General features: G+C 43.2%; 1 protein-coding gene across 1 annotated transcript in view; it reads right to left on the reverse strand.

Annotated features, from left to right (window-relative positions):
• Positions 1–7,544: 7,544 nt before the first annotated feature.
• Positions 7,545–23,381, reverse strand: part of LOC117749733 (palmdelphin-like) — a 31,167-nt gene continuing 15,330 nt past the window's right edge. Inside the window, exons 4-7 of the mRNA XM_034560448.1 lie at positions 16,725–16,839; positions 14,081–14,105; positions 12,829–12,939; positions 7,545–8,809 (exon numbers count right to left, since the gene is read on the reverse strand). Of these exons, the coding sequence (XP_034416339.1) occupies positions 7,545–8,809; positions 12,829–12,939; positions 14,081–14,105; positions 16,725–16,839 (1,516 nt within the window). The remainder of the gene's footprint in view (positions 8,810–12,828; positions 12,940–14,080; positions 14,106–16,724; positions 16,840–23,381) is intronic.

The following is a 23,381-nucleotide window of genomic DNA, read 5'->3' on the forward strand; positions in this document are numbered from 1 at the left end:
ATACATTGACACCAATGCCTTCTCTCCTGCTGCAATGATCGCCTCCTTTGCTTGATCAGGTTGACTGAACACTTTGGCCTGATTGTAGAACACAGGGTCATTCTCGATTTTCTTGACTGCCACGGCCTTCTCTAAACCAAACAGGCAAGAGGTAGTATCACAGCCTGAAATTGCGTGTACAAAGAGCAGATGATCACAAAGTTTAGGACTGAGCAACTCCCTGGATTGTTTTATGCACCAGACTCTCTTGTTTAGGCTCTGGTGCCATGAACAACTCGTGTGCGTCCATTTCGACATGGTGCAGTAGGAGAATCGGCAAGTCTTTTGTTTGGACAGAGGGAACTGCTGTTTAAACAATCGACACGTCGGTGTCGTGCGTTGCCTGGTCTATGCTACAGCCAGCTCTCTCCAGCTTGTCGCTCAGATAATGGATGAATCGCTGCTTCTTTGCCTTGTTGTCAGGAAATCTTCTTTCTTTGATTGAATCATCATGTCACCACCGAAGTGTACTGTCACACCAGCACAAGCCCCTGTTTGTCTCAGTTGTGTGGTATCTATAGTTGCGGGCTCCTCTTTGTACCCATCAAAGACAACGACAGCAGCTCCATACTTATGTTTGGGTTCTCGTTGCTCTCCCTTCATAGACTTCCAGAGCACATCGGCAAGTGTTGCCTTATTTGCCTGCAGGGGAGAGTGCAGCTGATTCAAACAGTGCATGTGGATGAGTGCAGAGCTCATACTTGAATAAGGATGAAACCTCTTCTAAACCAGTGGCGGCTGGCCAATAGATGGTCAATATTTGTTTTGGAGATATGGAATATACCCAGTAATATTTGTAAAATAGGATATCTGCGCAAAATATATGCTTTTCCTACACTTCCTGCACCTCCTCTCCGCCTGTCTGCGTGTTTCAGCTGTGCTGGGGCCAAATTGTTCTGGCCCAGAAGTGACGGGTCTAGAAGCAATTTAGCCTATTACTGATTTAAAGATATAAATGAGTGATATACAATTTAGCCAATCCGCGTCCTAAAATAGGTTCAGCTTTGGGCCAAAGTCATCTGGCCTACAGCTGCGCGTGCTCTCGTCAAGTCTTTTCTTTTCTTCTTTTTTTTTTTACGACATGACGGCCAGTGCGAGTGTGTCCACTTCTCTTCCAAGAAGATCCGACCCGGTAAAATCAACTGGGACAGATCCACCATGGACAGTTACCGGAGTAAGGGACATGAAGCATTAAGAAAACACGAGAACACCAGGACACACATGATAACTCGTCAAGCAGCCATATTGAGCAAAGTGAACATCACTACCAGCTGGACGATGGACACAGGATTGAGGTGAAGAAACACAATGAGGAGGTGGATAAAAAGAGGCACACTTTAACCCTAACAAGGTTCATAGGGGCATCTTATTATTTATAAACTTGTTCTATTGGATTTTATATATATTTATGTCATTTATATTATACGATATTTCTATTTTATTATAATATATGTATATTTATATTAGATGATATTTATATATATATTGTACTGAATTTACCAGTCAACATGTGGCTAACAGTGTTGCTAGCATATAAAATCTCGAGGAGTTCCTGTAGTCCTGAATCGGCCATCAGGTGTCCGATACTGCCTAAGAAGCTTATCTGCATATGGAACCCACCAAGCCTCAGAAGCATACACTTCAGATCACTGTCATCGGGCTGAGACCGGATAATCATCATCGCTTTCCAATATAAGGGCTGGTCAAATGTCAGGACTGGAGTGACATATCGCTTTGCGTGAGCTGTTAATAAATTACATTACATTACATGTCATTTAGCTGACGCTTTTATCCAAAGTGACTTACAATAAGTGCATTAAAGCATGAGTCCAAACTCAGAACAACAAGAATCAAGCAAGTACAATTTATTCAATAAAGATAAACTACAAAGTGCCATCAGTAAGAACCATTTAAGTGCTACTAAAGTGCTACTACGGCGCTACCTTCCCTATTCAAGGTATAGTCGAAAAAGATGTGTTTTTAGTTTGCGACGGAAGATGTAGAGACTTTCTGCTGTCCTGATGTCAATGGGGATCTCGTTCCACCAATGAGGAGCAGGACATGTGGGCGGCCACCGGTAACCAGTGAAGGTCGCGGAGGAGCGGAGTAGTGTGGGTAAATTTCGGGAGGTTGAAGACCAGTCGAGCAGCTGCATTCTGGATGAGCTGTAGAGGTCGAATGGCATTAGCAGGTAAACCTGAAGGAGGAGTTACAGTAGTCTAGATGTGAGATGACCAGAGCCTGGACCAGAACCTGTGCCGCCTTCTGAGTGAGAAGAGGTTGTATTCTCCTGATGTTGTACAGCATCCATAAGACATCTAGCTGTGCTGTTGGATCTTCTGCCTCCAACAATACAAGGGGTAGATATGTAAAAGATGGTAGTGCTGGAGGGATCTTGAAGTACCGAATGTTGATGCAACCAACAGCAGCAATGTCTGCAGCGGTCACATTTGCTTTCGGAATTTTGTTTCTTGGCTTGTGTTCCTGACGTGACTGCAGCAATTATACCAATTCCATGGAAGGTAATCAAGTCGTTACCTATTCTAAATGATTCCTTATGCCCAAAAACCATATAATAGCATTTTAAATGATTCAAATATCTTGTGATAGTGGAGATATGAGACATTATAGATTTATGGCAGCCATCTTGTATTTTAGCATATTTAACCTATTTCCGCAGCAGCAATTTCTTAGGACTTTTAGTATGTTATTCATGACACTTCATAAAAGACCTCTATGCCCAAATAAATTCAGTTGCATTTTTTTCCATTTCAAAAGTTAGTTTGCCTGAACTGATGGGCAGGTGACACATTACATGGTAGCCTCTGTCATCAGTGTATGAATGGGTGAATAAAATGCGTCAAAGCGCTTTGAGTGGTTGAGAGACTAGAAATGTGCTATACAAGTCCATTTAAGGTTACCATTGTCTTCACTCAACTGTAGAATACATAGCTGCAGTAGGGAGTTATTTGTAGACACTAAAATTAATTGGTTACAATCCTCGTCTAAACACTACTCTACATCTCAGAGGTGAGTCTTGTACTTTTTACCATACTACATCTTAGAGGTAAATGTTGTACTTTTTATTTCTCTACATCTCAGAGGTACATGTACTTTTTACTCTACATCTCAGAGATAGAGATACTTTTTACTCTCACTTTCAGTCCTGGGGGGCTGACACAGTCACCACATTTAAGAGTAATAGCTGTATTAAACCTCTCCTTTACGAAGCCCACTCTTGATCCAGAGGTGTTGGCTAACTACAGACCGATCTCTAACCTTCCCTTCCTCTCTAAGATCCTTGAGAAAGTAGTCGAAAATCAGTTGTGTGACTTTCTACATAATAGTTTATTTGAGGAGTTTCAGTCAGGATTTATAAAATACCACAGCACAGAGACAGCACTGGTGAAAATTATAAATTACCTTCCAATTGCATCAGATAAAGGACTCATCTCCGTACTGGTATTATTAGACCTTAGTGCTGATAAAGGACTCATCTCTGTTCTTGTCTTGTTAGACCTTAGAGCTGATAAAGGACTCATCTCTGTACTTGTTTTGTTAGACCTTAGTGTTGATAAAGGACTCATCTCTGTACTGGTCTTGTTAGACCTTAGTGCTGATAAAGGACTCATCTCTGTACTGGTCTTATTAGACCTTAGTGCTGATAAAGGACTCATCTCTGTACTGGTCTTGTTAGACCTTAGTGATGATAAAGGACTCATCTCTGTACTGGTCTTGTTAGACCTTAGTGCTGATAAAGGACTCATCTCTGTACTGGTCTTGTTAGACCTTAGTGCTGCTAAAGGACTCATCTCTGTATTGGTCTTGTTAGACCTTAGTGCTGATAAAGGACTAATCTCTGTACTGGTGTTATTAGACCTTAGTGCTGGTAAAGGACTCATCTATGTACTGGTGTTATTAGACCTTAGTGCTGGTAAAGGACTCATCTCTGTACTGGTATTATTAGACCTTAGTGCTGCGTTTGACACCATTGATCATGACATCCTATTACAGAGACTGGATCAGTCGATTGGCATTTCAGGTACTGCACTAAGTTGGTTTAAATCCTATTTATCAGATCGATCTCAATTTGTATTTTTGTAAACGATGAAGCCTCGATGACCACCAACGTTAATCACAGAGTTCCACAAGGTTCCATGCTTGGACCAATTTTATTTACCATGTATGTATGTATGTATGCATGCTTCCTTTAGGCAATATTATCAGAAAACACTCCATAACATTTCATTGTTATGCAGATGTAACTCAATTATATCTAGCTCAATAAGTCTCTTAAATCCCTCCAGTTGATCCAGAATGTCCTAAAAAGTAGGATGGGAGCCAGAGCCTTCAGTTATCAAGCTCCTCTTCTATGGAACCAGCTTCCACTTTCAGTCCGGGGGGCAGACACAGTCACCTCATTTAAGAGTAGACTTGAGACTAGCACATTGTAGTTAGGGCTGAATCAGGTTTGCCCTGGTCCAGCCCTTAGATATGCTGCTATAGGCCTATAGACTGCTGGTGGACGTTTTAGGATACACTGAGCTCCTCTCTCCTCTTCTCTCTCTCCTTATGGACAAATGTACATCTCGTCATTGCACATTACTAACTCTACTTCCTCCTCTGAGTCTTTGTGCCTTTTCGCCTCATAGAGTCCATTGGACCTGGCTGTGTCTGAAGCCAGTCCTGGCTCCTGTGTCCTGCCCCACCTGCCTCATTGCCCCTGCTTCCTGCATCCAGCCCTGGACCTGGCCTCTTTCCCAATGGCCCTGCGTCCTTCTTTGTGCCTCCTGCCTCAAGGGCCTGGCCTCATTGGTCCGGCCTCTTGTCTGGTGGGTCGGCCTCCTGCCATGGCCCTGCTGATGCCCCCCTCCTCTCTTCCTCCTGTTTCATGGGTTGTTGAGGTCTTGATCGTGATCCATGCCTACTACTAATTGAATGTTCTCCTGCGGGCTTATTCAGTGTGGCAGACCCCATTATAAAACCAAGCCACAAGTGAGAGCATTTTGTAAACTGTGATTAAGCTGTCATATTTAAACCCCAAAACACATTTAAGGACACGTAAACGTTCACAAAAGCCTTGAGCCTCTCCTAACGTCGACCCTTTTGCGATCAGAGCTATGGTTTTCTGTGACATTCCACATTTTGACAGGTTCTTTTTTATGAAATACCCAGCTTAGTCAGGGACACACAGCTGCTTCAAATGAGCTAATCAGGGCAGCTTTACCAACACATGCCCTCTCACCATGGCAACCAGTGATACACATAGAAGCAGTGTGTGGCTCTGTCGCCCACCCCCCTGCACTATCTGTCATACACACACATGAAGGCAGGCAGGAGCAAATGGAAGGAAGAAAGTAAGCCAGTCAAGGAGGCAAGAAAAGAAGGAAAGGAAGGAAGCCAGGACCCGCCCTCCCTACACACACCCTGTGCTCTCGCTGTGTGTTTCCAACCCACCACCCTCCCACCCCACCAACATCAGTTGATATCAAGTGTGTGTTGAAAAATCACATTTAGAAATGTCAGTCTCACTGAACGGTTTCCATGAAAATACATTAGAAGGCAAAGTAACACTTCTTCTGGATTTGTCGTTCTCTATTTAAAGTTCTTCATCTACCATGTGTTTCTGACTGATCAGCCCCTGATGAGAGTAATAGTCATCATCTTAAATATCATTTCAACAAAACTGCATTGCTAGGCAACAGCAACGTCCATGTGTACTTCCTCTCAGCCAAAGTCTTTACATGCACCGCAATAGGAGATAAACTAGCACACATTTGGAACATTTACTTATTTATGAAATGGTCTATCAACCCTAATATCCGATCTGGAAACAAGGCACATGCATTCCTAATGGACAACTGTGGTTTATTACACTCTTCCAGGTAGTGGAAAGACAGATTAAGCGTGACTGTAACAGGTGTGGAGAAGTACGGCGGTACACAGTATAGTGAGCATAACCTTATCCCAAATAGTCTCAGATAAGCTCTTGTGGAGAGACCCACTCTGTAAGACCGCCAAGCTGTTGGGAGAAGGCAAGACAGAAACCAGAGGAAGCAGAGGCTATCCTCGTGGTCGGGGACAGAAGGCTACGTCGATTTACCGGGAAAGAGGCAAGGCGGAGGAGTCCAAACAGGCAGGGTCGGCAAGGGGAAAACAGTCGGAGGCTAAACACAGGAAAGTCAGGCATGATGCGGAGAACGATCTGGCAGTGAGTATAGCCCAAAATCACAAATTATCCTCAGAGGGTTTTAAAATCTGTACACATATGACATCTTGTCCTGAGACCTCACATCGGATCAGGAAAAAAGGAGCGCAGACAACACCTTCATACGCATATTCAGGTTTTTTCCATTGTGATTTCAAGTTCTGGTTTTGGTCCCAGCTTTTGGTTCTCGTGACCAAAACATTCTAAAAGTATCACTCATTAATTAATTACATTTTTAAATTATTCTCAGACATAGTTTGTATTTCCCTTCTTGCAATTTAACTGCCTTTGGTGATGAATAGTCTAATAGACCACACTTTAGGGACCACTGCCAAAAACAATACTTTCACCATTGTTCTTCCTCACCAAACATTTCTTTGTGGAGCGGCTTTGAGCACAGGGCATTAGTCATGTTGAAACAACAAAGTAATACAAACAAACATTTGGCACTAAACTGGAAGAACACTTAAAAATCACAGTATGCTATCATGTTAAGATTTCTCTTTATTTGAGTTAACGACTAAACAAGGAAAAACAGGCCCAGGCCAAAAGGAATGTCCACATACATATGGCCATATTTTGTTGCTCAGTAACAAGGCAATGATAAAGATGACACTTGGTTTGATTCATACAGCATAACTATCCCTCGCAAAGTACTGCAGTCGCACCAAAATCCATTTATTAACTATTTATTTATCTTTACAATATCAGACATGACGACTTGTTATTAAGTTGGGAAGCCATTGATCATGAATTGAACTATAATGTTGGCATGTCACTAGTTACTTACTTTCTAATGAGTCTAAAGCCCGATGATATGTGTTAGTAAAATCTACCTGTCCTTTAAAGGCGTCTTCCTAACGAATTAAAGCAACAAAGCAATTCATCTTGCAGGAGGTTATACAGCCTTTACAAAAGGGACTCATTGTCTAACTAAAAGATGTTGGCTAAATGATTGTCTAAATAAATGCTTTGTTTACCATTATTAAATATATTTGGAACAACTTATGAACTGTTTATAAAGTATATCATTTTAAACAGTAGAACCAAAAGTGACCAGGCTTTAACACTGTGCCCATGTTAATGTCACTGGCTAATGAAACTAATTGGTTAGGAGGGGGCAATAAAGCGATAGGATTGGACTCTGTGGCTGGTTTCCTCAATTCCTCAAACCTATACAGACCCAAGGACATGGTAAAGGAAAAGAAAGAGAAAATTATTTAACAAATCACCTAAATTCTATTCCGACATTTCCTCTGCAATGATCCACTTTCTAAGGAAATAGTGAAGTTCCATCTTATCTTCTTGTTGAACAGAGCTTTCTTTCCTCCAAATGTATGCTGCCTGTGTTTTCAGACTCATCCATCTTCTGTCCCTGCAGGTAGCGACCGTGCCTCTCAGGATTGCAGGTGAATGTTGGCTTGTGGAGCCCTAAATCCTCCCAGTTTATATAGGTATCTTCAATAACATCTCTGCATTCTGTAACCATGGCTATACCCACTTTAGGTTGGAATACTTTACTCTTGTATCCCTCTGGGTGGTATGAGAGACACGCTTCCCGATCACTTCTATTATGCGCATAATGTGCTTCGTCATCATCATCACCGCTGATGATCACCAGCTCAGCCTGAATGTCATCTACATCCTCGTCATCAGCATTTTCATAGCCCATGAAGATCATGGTGACGGGTTCTGATTCTAGCTCCTCTGGCAGGGTGTTGAGATTCAGAGAGGCAATACTCTCTGCACAGAAGGGTGAATGTCTGTTAACATCACCTGATCTCTCTGTCAAAGCTTCACGATCAACCCCAGGCTTATGGCTGGCTAGCGAAGGACTGCAGCCATCTATACCTGTGTAGAACGGTTGTTTGGGTGCTGGTATTTCTTCAGACCTTGCTTTGACTGAGACAAGAGCTGCTGTGTTTGGACTGCCCGCATCCATCTTTCTGTTGGCGAGTCCTTGTAGAGTTTTAGCACCAAAGTGAGACTGTGAAATTCCATGGATGTCACCCTTTGATTCTCCTGGAATGTGGGTGTAGGGCCGCTTGGTTTCTTCTCTTTGTCTTTGGACTCTTGACATGGAGTCCTGTTGGATAAGGCTAGGGCTGGGTGATTTGCTTGTTGTTTTCCATTTTTCTAGGTCTTGGCTGCCTTGGCTTTCCTCTCTGAGAATGTGAACTCCCGTTTTGGATGAGACTGAGCTTTGAAAGGGGCTTGTGCCAGGTGTGGGGGTTAGTCTTGGTGTCCTGGGTGTTGCAGGCCTGCTGCTCGCTGTGTAGGGTATAGAGTAGACAGGCTGATGGAATTGCACTTCAGTAGGTACGTTCTTCTCTGTGGCCTGATGCAGCAGCTCTTCTACCTCTGTGGGCGTCATCACTCTAACTGCTTCATTGTGCATTTTGCCTCTGTCTTTGTGCAGAGCATATATAGACTTGCGCCCATCATCATACACCTTTAACCCCCTCTCTTGTATGTTTTCTGGGGTGATGGTTGTTGTAGAGACAACTTGATTTTTTCCTGTTCTCTTATCATGCTCCACATTGATCTCCATCGCAAACGTAGCTGGAATGAAGAAAAGACTTGGATGAAGCTCTGGATGAAGACGAGAAAATAAACAGCAAATTTATAAGTGTTGGCTCTCATATATTTTGATGTGTAAGAAAAATAAATTAATAAAACTCCCCTACACTACATGAGTAAAAACCCTGATTTAAATAAAGAATGGAGTTATGCTGCTGTGCACCATAACTTGTATGTAATACATCTTTTTCTCATTAATGAGGCAATATTACAATATTATTAATGATGTAATATTACACCCACCCGCATGTGTGTGCTCTGTGGCGCTTCTGTGAGGTGTATATGGGCACAATGAAAGGAGAGAAAATGACCCAAAGTCCGGCCAGAGCCCAGTCTATACAAACTGAGCTGGTCCGAATCAACTCAGCTTGCCCCACTCCTCAAGACCAATGCACTTGGCTTCAAAACTGCAATCAGGTGCAAAACGTGATGGGTGTGTTTGCACTATAATAGCATTAGCACTATATCTTTTGTAAAACGGTCGATAAAAATCCCTCAATTAGAAGATTGGCAGTTCAATCTCTGGCTCGGATCGTCCATGTTAATGTGTCCTTGGGCAAACACTTAACAAGTTGCTCCCATAGCTATGCCTAAGGTGTGTGAATGATTAGTAAGTCCTGATTTGCAGGTGGCACCTCACATGGAAGCTCCTACCATCAGTGTATGAATAGGTGTGAATGGATAAATGATATGTAGTGTTTAAGTGCTTTCAGTGGTTGAAAGACTAAAAAGAGATATACAAGTTTAGTCCATTTAACATTTAGCAAATCCTCATGATCATACTTTTTTTGTGTGGCACAGACACAGATGTATGTATCAAATAGCCAGAAGGCTGTAAGAGACACACCTCTACTTAGTCATTGAACTGTCTATTTGGTTCAAGAGAGCTGGAAGAGATGCATTGTTAAACATAATTAGCCTAAATGAAAATAAAAGCAACAGCCTAGGGGAGAGGAATAGATAATATACAACAAGAAATAACTGTGTATGCTTTACTCATATGAGTAGCTGATCTCAGATGATCTGCAGCTGGGACAAACTGAACATATTATTTACTCAAGGAAAAGTAAAAAACTGGATGAATCCTATAGTTCTACCAGACCACCCTGTAAATACAGGATGTGCCTCTCTGTGGCAAGCTGTAGAAAGATTGATTCCATGGAAAATGTTTTAAATGCCAACAGATATGAATTGAAGCAAAAATATTTTGGTAGAGAAAAATGTAATGTGCCTTTTGGAAATGATTAAATCAATCTTTTTTCAATAAAAGTTGACTTTAACTGAACCAAGCATGACGTTGCTGGCTGTGTGTGTTTGAGAGATAGGGGTGGACTATTGCTTGTAATAATATATAATAACTTTAACGTCACCGTCAAATTTCGAACTATTGGATAGGCCTACAGCACTAGTTTAAAAAATAAAGTTGGGTGGCAAGCTGCTATTTTATTATAATAAATCAATTCAAATGTATGTTTACACATTTATACCTCTCTTCAACTCATAGGCTGGAATTGGAGGTAATTTATGGGTGCTGCTTTTTTATTGTATGATTTCTGCCGCTACGGGTAGTTGTCTACTCATCTGAGTAGAAATGCCGGGACAAACTGACAATGTTTTTACACAAAGAAATCAAAAACATAATTATGTTTCCCAAATTTGCAAGGTATAAGGAAGTGTGCTTCCCACCCAGGTCATACTTTTCTTTTATACTTAATTACATTTCTGCTGGTGTACCTATTGTGAGAAAACTAGGTTTAATGGCGCTCCTAGTGATTGAGGTTATGTATTACAATGAGTTTACAAGTTGGAGGATCAAGATAAATAAATAAATAAATCTGTATGATTATGTGATATCAAATGAATGACACTGTATGTAATATGCAAATGTATCAATTAGAATTATGGGATCTATTTAGTGATAGTGGAAGGAATCCAGAAAACATCAAGACCCCACCAAATAAGTTAATGTAAGCAAGGACACAGCCTGGAGAATGGAGCAGATGAGAGGACACACTAAGGCCTGAGAACTGCTCAGGAATGTGAAGAGTTGGAGTTGGAGAGTTGGTTTGACCAACACCTAACATGGAGAAATTGATAAGGATCAACAAAACGAGGTCTGGTCCAATCGATGGACTAGAAGAGGAGGAAGGGGGGTTTGACTTTAAGCTTACAAGGCTTGGAAAGGCGAAAGATCGGGAGATCTCTTTGGGCCGACTGCCGGGCAGGTAGCCCGGGGGCGGGTACTGGATCTCTGTTCCATGGGATATATTTTTTGTAATTATTAGTATGATTCAATTTGTAATTGTGTTTGCTGTACTTTTTATATAAATAATTTTTATCGTAACTGGAACCATCAATTCGGCTTATTTTTGTACGACGGAGCTCTCAGATGGGGAAACTCGCTTGGAGAAAGCCGTCATTTCTTAACACTATTTAATGTGGGACTCAGTTTAATGTTTGTTTGGACTAGTGAAGGCTGCAGATCACTCACTGTGCTCTGGGCCCTATTTCTCGTACCTGGCTAACATAGTTAGCTGGATAATTTTCAGGATAAGATTACATAAATCAGGGTTTTCGGTTCCACAAAGCAAGTTTGGCAAAATCACCATAGCAACACATCCAAATGTGTTAACCTGCTCCAGCACTGGCTTATTCAATCTAGCTTGATAAACTGGCCACCCCCCGGAAGAAAATGGCAGCTGCCTTCCTCAGAGATCCCATTGATGAAGGTGTGATATTAGTTAGATTAACGTTTTATAGGGAGAGAGTTCTTCCAGATCGCCAACGTCCATTATCACGTCACGATGACTTCCTATACGAGCGCTATCGATTCTGCCAACAAGGAATCATTTATTAAAGACCTTCTCGAGCCGTACATTGGCCACCACATGCCGGGCATTGACTGTCTCACAGACTGTATGCAGAGCCTTGTTGTACAGTGTGGTACATTGTTGTACATTGTGGTACATTTTTGTACAGTGTGGTACATTGTTGTACATTGTGGTACATTTTTGTACAGTGTGGTACATTGTTGTACAGTGTTGGCGATGCAGAACATCGGGAAAGCCGCTGTATGCCGAGCTGTTCGTAAAGTTTATTTAGCGCTTAAGAAACTCATAGATGTGTTCATTATGTTCCCTGGCCATGTCTGAGTAAATGCAATAAAAGAGGGCTTTTATGAAATTGCAGGCTATCCATCCATCCAGTTATTTATTTTCACTACTTCAATTGATTGAATTTCTGATTATGAATAATACATACATACATAGTTGAGATAGTTATTTTAGATTTCATTGGATGATGCATCCCATTAAGACTACACAGGCACATTTAAAGAAATATAATCGGATTGATTGGGGTTATGAGGCACTTAAATTTAGCCGATACATTTTCCCAACACTTATGCTGCGTTCACACCAAAAGCGTTGCGAGTAGATTCATGAAAGTCAATGCACAGACGCATGGATGCAAATAAAGCAGATTTTCATCCAGTTATCCGGACGTAGTGAAATTCACCGAGCTGTGTGATATATATATATATATATCACACAGCTCGGTGAATCTGAGTACAGCGAGGTGTGTGTTTGGCAAGAGAGCGGAAGGGCAAACTATTTTTCAACAGCATTTAAGACAAAGCGAGGTTTTCCTGTTCAAGATGAGTTTCATTTATGTTTCTGTTGCTGTTTTGAAGTGACAATACAAGAGAATGCGCGTTGATTTACTGACCGCTCCTACACTTTGTGCAGTTAGAAATTCATGGTTTCAATGATCGACGCTTCCCCACGTTTCAAGAGAGGAGGCATGTAGGAGAAATCTAATCTTAATTTGCATCTAGTGAAGATCATCATGGATGTCTGCATAACTATGGAGCTGTGAGACTGTCCACAGTTTCAGTTATGTTCTGATCCAGTGTGTGATCCAGCACTTGTATCTTGTATTCAACACTACCCTGACAGTTAGATCATAATCTGGTTTTCAGCATAAGCAGATGATGGATCTACCTTTCTTTGGCTCTTCACTAACAGGCTCATGCGCAATAGGGTTTTTTGTTGGTGTCAGTGGGATGAACCATGGGATATCTGGGATTGACGGGGGGGCATGATGTATCTCATCTGAGGAGAGAAAGTTAACCAGTGAAATATCAGAAAACACTTGAAATGCTGAGAGAGGCCATTTTAGGTAGTCAAATCATCATTTAAGGATGTTGTTATAGTCAGGTGTTAAACCATTATTATGATGTGGATTATGTCCTGTTAATATCAATATGATTTTTTTTTAAAGCCCATTACTAGACAATACTTTAAAGGAACAATTTGAGATGTCTGAGTAATATAGTAATTTTCTGAATTTCTGATCATCTCATGTCTGTGTGTTAAGTACGGGGCTGGAGTCAGTCTAGCTAAGCAAAATGACTGCCCCTAACTTCATTCAGCTCACTGAGCTACACATTGTATCTGGTTGTATATCGACAGCAATGTCAAAATGTTCTGAGTGGATGGATAAACTATGTGTGTTTTTGTCTTCCCCCCCATAAAAAAATAATTTATGTTTATATGTTTTTGTTTAACTTGAGAGATGTTTATTAGTGAGCTTTAGATGTTGGTAGATTCAGTCTAGCTGCTTCTCCCTGCTACCAGTCTTTATGCAAAGCGTATTAGTTCTGAGTTGTTTCAAGATAACTAGGTAATCCAAAATTGGTCTTGATATAATGGTCTGGATGGCATGTTAGCATGCTTTCTGTGCTTCGCCACTTTTACATTATTTAATCTTGAAAACACATTGATATAATGGTCTGAAAAAAAGATTTGAAAGAGGTGAAAATCATTATTTGTTATTTCAAGAAAGTAAAACCCTTGATTTCAGTTGACTGGCAGAATATATATATATATATATATATGTGTATATATATATGTATATACACATATATATATATGTGTATATACATATATATATATATATATATATATATATATATACACATATATACATATACACATATATAGCCATTAGTTGTGTGTGTGAATGATACACAATGAAGATTAAAGGTTACTATATAAATGTAAGAGTAAACATCATGGTTATTAAAATCACTAACATTCATTATTCTTAATTAATAACACATTTCAAATAATATCAGATCTTTGAATAATGCATGTTAATAAAGCCTAGTCTCACATCTATTTATTTTTACACAAGTGAAGTGAAATGTAAAACTGAAAGAATCACACACCAAAATGCTACAGATGTTTTTACCTTCCTGGAAGTCTGCGTTTAGCTCCTACATGTGAAGACAGAGTAGTCACGGGTCAAAGTGGTGAGGTCAACATCACAGCAGTGCTACAGATTAATGCTGCATCAGCACAGCTATTTCACTGTCTTTCAGTTACAGACAGCAACCAGAAAGAAAATGATGCACATTAGTCCTTGTGCACTGCACACCCACCATGTGAGCAATCTATTTAGTTGCCACCTTATTCACAAAAAGCACACCCACACAGGCCTCAGAGAGTGCATCTTGTTAGAAACAAGTAAAGATTAGAGGAAGAGCCACAGGCAGCGTGGGTGTGTAGAAAGATGATATGTGAAATCATTGTACTATATTCATGGAAATCATTTCTGCCTCTTCTAATCCATACGTTTGACAAAGTCACAACTTGTATAACCTCCAAGAGCATTGTGAAATTGAAGCAACAATGCTGTCAAACTCTTGAGTTGCAGCAAACTGCTAATATCCATCATATCCGTAGTTGAATTTATTTTAACAATGTATGATTGAAAGTTAATTGGTTAAAAGAACAAAAGCACATTTGGAAAAAAGAGGTAACTTGACTATGTTTAATAATAATTACCCACTAACACAACACACAATAACACTGACAGATGTAGAATAACATTTTCTAAACTTAAGTTGGTGCAATAATGATGCAGCCTCAAACTATATTGGCCAATCAAATATGCACACATTTATATTCCAAAATACTTGAGGTGATGTACATACATAATAGTGTGGTGATCGTGGGGATGAAAGATGAAATGATTAAACTCTCTGAAGCAGTTTTAAACCTTCAATCTGACAATCATGCATTGCAACTCATTGTCTCTGTACCTGAAGCATCATCGCCCTCACCAACAGGGCCTCCTGCATTGTTTAGTTGCAGTGCTGTTTTCAGTATGAACGCCAAGAAACAGCTTCAGTAAGATGACCATTCACTCTTACATGCACAGCTACAGACCAGTTCGAGTTATTAAGCCTGGACCACAGATGATTAAAGAGTTACTTCGACATTATTCATCAACTTTTACATTGAAACACTACTGAAAAAAATATATTATATTTCACCAGTTAAGCACCAATTTAAAAATGATATTAACTCATATTAACTATGAGCTGTTTATTCATTGTGACAAAATGTCAAATGTCACACTGAAAACTGGGATGCAACTTTCATCAGCAAGAGGGAACGTATTTATCCACAGGAACAGCAATAAAACAGCCTTTGAGTGCAACTCAATGTATCTGTTCCAACACATTCTCATTCCAACTTGTCACATACTGAGACATGCACTGGGCCCAGAGCATGGTTTCAGTAAACATGTGGTTCAAGTTGTGAATTCAAACAAAAACCAAACCACTTAGTCGAGATGCGCTGATTGCAATGTTTTTGTTTATTTCTTTTAATTTTCATTAAAAAAAACTTGACTACTCCAGGCTAATTCTTTGACTTTGTTGTCATCTATAGAGGTCAATGCAAATTCTTTAAATATTTATTTAGAAAATGTAATCTTGTCATTAGTAGTTTTAATGATGGAATGTTTAAAGGTACTGTTTGAAAGTTATATAATATCGGTTCTATATTGCAGTGAAATCATTTACTTCTAACAACTGGACATTGTTCCTACAGACTTGCAGTTGTGACAAATTGCGTGCTTTATGTCTTTCTCACTCACACTGAGGCTGCAACGTTATGGGACGTCCATGCCACGTGTGCCGACGTAAAGCATGCAATGGAGACAGATTTAATAATTGTTGACACCTATAAAACTGGTTGAGGCCTATTAAACTCTCAGCTGAGGAGAAAACAGTGTCCTAATCCTTCCACACATATCCTATGTCACCTTCTTCACATTAGTCAAAAAACTAACACAAATAACATATTTATTCTCTTCCTGGTGAGCCGGCCTCCCGCGCTGGCCCTGCTGATGCCCCGCCCCCCCTCCTCTCTACCTCCTTCTGTTTCATGGATTGGACTTCCATTCATACATTGTCATATTCATGTAATGTGTTTATGTAACTTTGTAAATGCTGTTCATCTGTACAAATGACATCTATTGCTTCTGTCCATCCGGGGAGAGGGATCCTCCTCTGTTGCTCTCCTGAAGGGTTCTTCCCCTTTTTTTCCCTGTGAAAGGGTTTTTTCTATTTCTTGGGAGTTTTTCCTGATCCGATGTGAGGTCCTGGGACAGGGATGTCGTATGTGTACAGATTGTAAAGCCCTCTCAGGCAAATTCTTAATTTGTGATATTGGGCTATATACGTAAAATAAACTGAATTATCTCTTTTAACCAACTCCTAGCAATCGCAGAACGGTAGTGCATGGACAACACACATTCATTCACATTTACTTTTGCAGATTCTCTCAAAATCCGGTTAAAATGTGCAAATCATTTGGATGACAACCTGGCTAAGTTTAAAACATACTTACCCATGTCATGACCTCACTTAATTCATCATGAATCAGCAAATTATATTTGTTAAAAGCTTAAGGATTTTTGATGTTATGATTCATTGCCACTAGGTGAAAAGTTGCATTTTGTAGCAAAGGTAATCAGTAAGCAACACACAGCAGGGCAAGAGCCAGTTAAGCAAGCACAGTATAGAAGGTTTATTTTGGCCTACCTTGATAATGTCCTCAGTCGTCCTCTCCACCTCTTTTAAACGTTTGAGAACTACTTCTTCATTGGCAGAGATGTTGAGCTCTTGGTTTTCCAAGGCCTCAATCTCCTCCTCTATTCTGTAAAAGAGAGATATGAACCAGGTTGATGACTGAAACAAGCATTCAGCTGAATTAACAGCAGCAGCTAGAGACCATCTGAATCTGAACTCACTTGCTTCCGGGCTTTTCCCCACATATGGTATTCTGGGTAGTATTGCTGTGTTTGCTTCTAAGGTATTTCCAGTTTCAATTCAATTCAGTTTTTTTGTATAGCCCAGAATCACAAAAAAACACTTTCATAGGGAAAAAAGGGAGCAACAGAGGAGGATCCCTCTCCCCGGATGGACAGAAGCAATAGATGTCATGTGTACAGAATGAACAGCATTACAGAGATACACTTATTCAATGAATATGACATAAATTGTGAATAATGAGTAGTAGGCATGGACCATGATCCAGATAATCAGAATCCATGTAATACGAAGGAGGTAGAGAGGAGGGCCCTGGCAGGAGTCAAGGGGCAGGAGCCAGGACCGGCTCCAGACACAGCCAGGTCCAATGGACCCTGTGAGGTGAGAAGGTACAAAGACTCCAGGGAAGAAGTAGAATTTCCCAAAAAAACAAAGTCAATAAGTTATGCTCTCAAATAAAAAAACTACACTCTTGAATGAAGATAGAAAGAAAGGGTCTGAAACAGGTTATCATTGTGCCTATCAAAATCATTACAAAGTCAAGGTGGTTATGTATTGTTAGGGAAAGGTCATAGTTCAGGTTAAAATTACTTGACTTTCTTCATCATGGTGACAATACAAATATACAGTTATGAAACGATCACTGTCATGCTTTTAACAAGACTAGGTGTAAACTAGTATCCATCCATCCATTTTCAATACCGCTTATCCTCATTAGGGTCGCATTAGAGGGCTTTACAATCTGTACACATACGACATCCCTGTCCCAGGATTTCACATGGGATCAGAAAAAACAAAACATGAGGCATCGCGAAAGAGGCCAGACCAATGAGGTCGGCCTTTGAGGCAGGAGGCACAGAGAAGGAGGCAGGGCCATTGAGAAGGAGGCCAGGTCCAGGCCAGAGGCTAGATGCAGGAAGCAGGGGCAAGGATCCACGACCAGCTTCAGACACAGTCAGGTCCAATGGACCCTATGAGACGTGAAGTCACAAAGAGTCCGGGGAGGAAATATATAGCTTAATCTTGAATGGTCAATGTGCTAAATTGTGGCTAAATTGAAAAACACTTTTTTCACTATTAAAGCATTTTTAGAAAGTAAAGGCAATTTGTCCACTGAAAGGCTACAAGACTTATTATTTTAAGATTGATACAGGAATAGTTGATCTTGTATGAACCTGCTAATGGTAAAAAACAAGGCAAACATCAGCAGATGAGAAAACAAGGAGGCGTCATACTAAAATGACTTTATAAATATATTTATCATACACACTGAAAAAAATGATTCTGACCCCTTTTAGATATTACTTGATTTAATCAAGGTCATTTCACTGATTTTAATATGTTATTGAATCCTACTTATCTTTTTTAATTAATCTTAACTCATACTTCCATGGTTTACGAAAAGCTAATTTCTTTCATTTAAAGGTAAGATGAAAAAATTATTATGCACGGTGGTGTAGTGGCTAGCACTGTCGCCTCACAGCAAGAGGGCCGCGGGTTCAATTCCCGGTCGGAGCGGTCCTTCTGTGTGGAGTTTGCATGTTCTCCCCGTGGCAGCGTGGGTTCTCTCCGGGCTCTCCGGCTTCCTCCCACAGTCCAAAGACATGCTGCAGGTTAATTGATCTCTAAATTGCCCGTAGGTGTGAATGTGAGAGTGAATGGTTGTATGTCCCTACATGTGCCCTCGATGGACTGGCGGCCTGTCCAGGGTGTCCCCTGCCTTCGCCCTATGTCAGCTGGGATAGGCTCCAGCGCCCCCGCGACCCTAATGAGGATAAGCGGTATTGAAAATGGATGGATGGATGAAAAAATTATGTACATTTTAATTCCCTCATTCAATTTCCACATCTGCGCATATGCGTCCACAAGCCCCGCCCCCCCGAATTTCTTCCATTTTGAAAGCTGTGCTGTATCTCCTGCTGTCGGGTTCTCAAAGCGCTCCGTTTTCAGTAAGTACACATTTTAAATTCATTGTTGTGTTGTATTTTTACTTTAACAGGATTTAGTTGCCACCAAGAAAAGTAGTTAGCTAACGTTAAGGCTGTCTGCTCTGTCTTACCTAATGAGGCCTACTGCTGCTAACGTTAGCTCAATGTTGCCTACCATTAAGGCTAGGTTAACATTAGTAGAATAATTTAAGTGAAAATAATTATCTAACTGGATGCTGCTATCAAGATGAATGCGTGATGCATCACATGCTTTTCTTGGTTGAGTCTCGTAAGTTTGTGGCCACTAAAAGTCAAACCTAACCAATGTAAATTGACTAGCCAGCTGTTAGCTAACTAATATTAATGTACTTTAACTAATGTCAATAGCTTGTAGCTTAACCTTCCCGGCTTCCTTGGCTTGTAGAAAGGTTTAACGTTATGGACCGACTTTAAGTTTATTTTTTTAACTTAAACTTATCAGTGCGGTGATATTAGGGGGAAAAAAAACTAAAGTTAAACATTGTTTTCTACTCTCTGGCGCCAAATGGGTTAATGTTACCGCAGTGATTGTTAACGTTACCCCCCTCGTGTTGAAGGTAAACAGAACGGGGTCCTAACGTTACGGTAAGGAGGCCAAGCTGTTGCCTGAGTTGTCATTCTTTTAAAACGAAACAACATGGAGTCCCGCGTCGCTCTGCTCAACTCTTTTCGGTGCCAGTATCTTTTCACTTTGTGGTAGTTTTTACTCGTTTATACACTAATGAGCCATCGTTAGCTTAAACATGTAAAGGTAGCTCTGAAAGCACGGAGGAAATGAAAAATGTAAGCTGCAGCTGCTCTGTAGAGGAGGACAAGCATGGTTGATGTATGACTACAGTCTGAAATTAACTAACTAAGGTAGCTTACCCACAGTATTTTGTCTGGTAATAATTCAGAATTGACACAAATCATCAAAATATATTTATTTTATTTATTTTCTATTCCAAGACATTGTACAGGGGGTTATACTTCACCTATTTTGTAAATAATGATGATTATTTTCCATCCATCCATTATGAGCCGCTTATCCGGGGTCGGGTCGCGGTGGCAGCAGGTTCAGCAGGCCGACCCATGCTTCCCTCTCACCCGCAACACTTTCCAGCTCATTCTGGGCGATCCCGTGGCGTTCCAAGGCCAGCCGGGAGATATAATCCCTCCAGCGTGTCCTCGGTCTTCCCCGGGGCCTGCCTCCTACCAGTTGGACGTGCCTGGAAAACCTCTAATGGGAGGCGTCCAGGAGGCATCCTGACTAGATGCCCGAACCACCTCAGCTGACTCCTTTGGACACGAAGGAGCAGCGACTCGACTCCAAGCTCCCCCCTGATGTCCGAGCTCCTTACCCTATTTTTAAGGCTGAGCCCGGCCACCCTACGGAGGAAGCTCATTTCGGCCGCTTGTATCCGAGATCTCGTTCTTTCGGTCACGACCCAGAGTTTGTGACCATAGGTGAGGGTTGGAACTTAGACCGACCAGTAAATGGAGAGCTTTGCCTTCCGGCTCAGCTCCCTCTTCACCAAGACGGATCGGTACAGCGCCTGTTTTACTGCTGCAGCCGCACCGATCCGCCTGTCGATCTCCCGCTCCACCTTACCCTCACTCGTGAACAAGACCCCGAGATACTTGAACTCCTTCGCTTGGGGTAGGCAGTTTGTCCCCACCTGGAGGGAGCAATCCGCCGGTTTCCGGCAGAGCACCATGGCCTCAGATTTGTAGGTGCTAACTCTCATCCCTGCCGCTTCGCACTCGGCTGCAAAAAAAAACGCCCCAGTGAATGCTGGAGGTCACGGTCCGAGGAGGCAAACAGGACCACATCATCCGCGAACAGCAGAGAGGAGATCCCGAGACTCCGGAACCGGATCCTCTCCGCCCCCTGGCTGCGCCTAGATATCCTGTCTGTGAAGGTCACGAACAGGACCGGTGATAAAGGGCAGCCCTGGCGGAGGCCAACACCCACCGGGAACGTGTCTGACTTACTACCGAGGAGACGAACACAGCTCCTACTGCAGGCGTACAGAGACCGGATGGCAGTGCCAACGGGTCCGGCACCCCATACTCCCGCAGCACCCCCCACAAAAACCCCCGAGGGACCCGGTCGAAAGCCTTCTCCAGGTCTGCAAAGCACATGTAAACTGGTTGGGCAAACTCCCAGGACCCCTCCAGTAATCTTGCGAGGGTAAAGAGCTGGTCCACTGTTCCACGACCGGGACGGAATCCGCACAGTTCGTCTTGAATCTGAGGTTCGACAAGCGGTCGGAGCCTCCTCTCCAGCACCCTGGCATAAGTTTTTCTCGGGAGGCTGAGCAGTGTGATACCACGATAGTTCGAGCACACTCTCTGGTCCCCCTTCTTGAAGATGGGTACCACCTGTGCGTGTGTGTGTGCGTGTGCGTTTGTGTGTGCGTGTGTGTGCGTGTGTATGCGAGTGTGTGTGTGTGTGCGTGTGTGTATGTGTGCGCGTGTGTTTGTGTGTGCGTGTGTGCGTGTGTGTGCGCGTGTGTGTACCCGGTCTGCCAGTCCATGGGCACTGTTCCCGACCCCCATGCGACACTGAAAAGGCGTGTCAACCAAGACAGCCCAACAATGTCCAGCGCTTTCAGCATCTCAGGGCGGATCTCATCCACCCCTGGCGACCTTGCCACGAAGGAGCTTTTTGACTACCTTAGCGACCTCTGCCAGGGATATGGGTGAAACCACCCCAAAGTCTTCCGGCGCTGCCCCCGCTCCGGGGGACAAGTTGGCCGGGTTTAGGAGTTCCTCAAAGTGCTCTTTCCACCGCCCGACGATGTCCCCAGTCCGGGTCAGCAGTCCCCCCCCCCCCCCTGCTGAGAACAGCCTGGGGTAGACCCTGCTTTCCCTTCCTGAGCCGTCGGATGGTTTGCCAGAACTTCCTTGAGGCCAATCGAAAGTCCTTCTCCATGGCCTCCCCGAACTCCTCCCATGCCCGAGTTTTAGCCTCCGCGACCATCGCAGCTGCAGCCCTTCTGGCCCGCCAGTACCCGTCAGCTGCTTCAGGAGACCCCTGGGCAAGCCAAGCCCGAAAGGCCTCCTTCTTCAGTTTGACAGCTTCCCTCACCCCCAGTGTCCACCACCGGGTTCTCGGGTTGCCGCCACGACAGGCACCAATGACCTTTCGGCCACAGCCCCGAGCAGCCGCGTCCACAATAGAGGCTTTGAACAAGGTCCACTCGGATTCCATGTCCCCAGCCTCCCTCGGGATTTGTGAGAAGTTCTTCCGGAGGTGGGAGTTGAAGTCCTCCCGGACAGGATCCTCTGCCAGACGTTCCCAGTTCACCCTCACTACACGTTTGGGCTTGCCAGGTCTTTCTAGCCGACTCCCCTGCCATCTGATCCAACTCACCACCAGGTAGTGATCAGTTGACAGCTCTGCTCCTCTCTTCACCCGAGTGTCCAAGACATACGGCCACAGATCAGATGACACGATTACAAAGTCGATCATTGATCTCCGGCCTAAGGTGTTTTGGTACCAGGTACACTTATGAGCCACCTTATGTTCGAACATGGTGTTTGTTTATGGACAAACTGTGGTTAGCATAGAAGTCCAACAACAAAACACCATTCGGGTTCAGATCGGGCAAGCCGTTCCTCCCAATCACGCCCCGCCAGGTTTCTCTGTCATGGCCCACGTGAGTGTTGAAGTCTCCCAGGAGAACTATAGAGTTGGCAGGCGGCGCCCTTTCCAGGACCCCTCCCACCGACTCCAAGAAGTGCTGTTCGGTGCATAAGCACAAACAACAGTCAGAGCCTTACTCCCCGCAACCCGTAGGCGCAGGGAGGCGACCCTCTCGTTCCCCGGGGAAAACTCCAACACAGCGACGCTCAGCCGGGGGCTCGTGAGTATCCCCACTCCCGCCCGGCGCCTCTCACCCTGGTCAACTCCAGAAAAGGACAAAGTCCAACCCTTCTCCAGGAGCTTGGTTCCAGAGCCCATGCTGTGCGTGGAGGTGAGCCCAACTATATCTAGCTGGTACCGCTCCACCTCCTGCACCAGCTCTTTCCCCGCTAGTGAGGTGACGTTCCACGTCCCTAGAGCTAGTCTATGCCGCCGGCGATCGGCCCGCCCAGGTCTCCCGCCTGGCCCGTTGCCCGGTCTACATAGCACCCGACCCCGATAATTCTCCCTGCGGGTGGTGGGTCCACAGGGTGACTGCTGCTCCATGGTGTTTTTTCAGGCTGAGCCCGACCGGGCCCCATGGGCGAAAGCCCGGCCACCAGACGCTCGCCGACGAGCTCCCCTCCTGGGTCTGGCTCCGGGAGGGTGCCCCGGTTTCCCTTGTCCGGGCAAGGTAGCTTCAGACCGTGGGCTGCTATTCATCAGGGTTTTTTGAACTGCTCTTAGTCTGGGCTCTTCCCCGAGACCTGTTTGCCTTGGGAGACCCTACCAGGGGCTGATGCCCCGGACAAAATAGCTCCCAGGATCACTGAGCCACTCAAACTCCTCCAC

The sequence above is a fragment of the Cyclopterus lumpus genome, chromosome 20, assembly GCF_009769545.1.
Source record: "Cyclopterus lumpus isolate fCycLum1 chromosome 20, fCycLum1.pri, whole genome shotgun sequence".
NCBI classification, from domain to species: domain Eukaryota; kingdom Metazoa; phylum Chordata; class Actinopteri; order Perciformes; family Cyclopteridae; genus Cyclopterus; species Cyclopterus lumpus.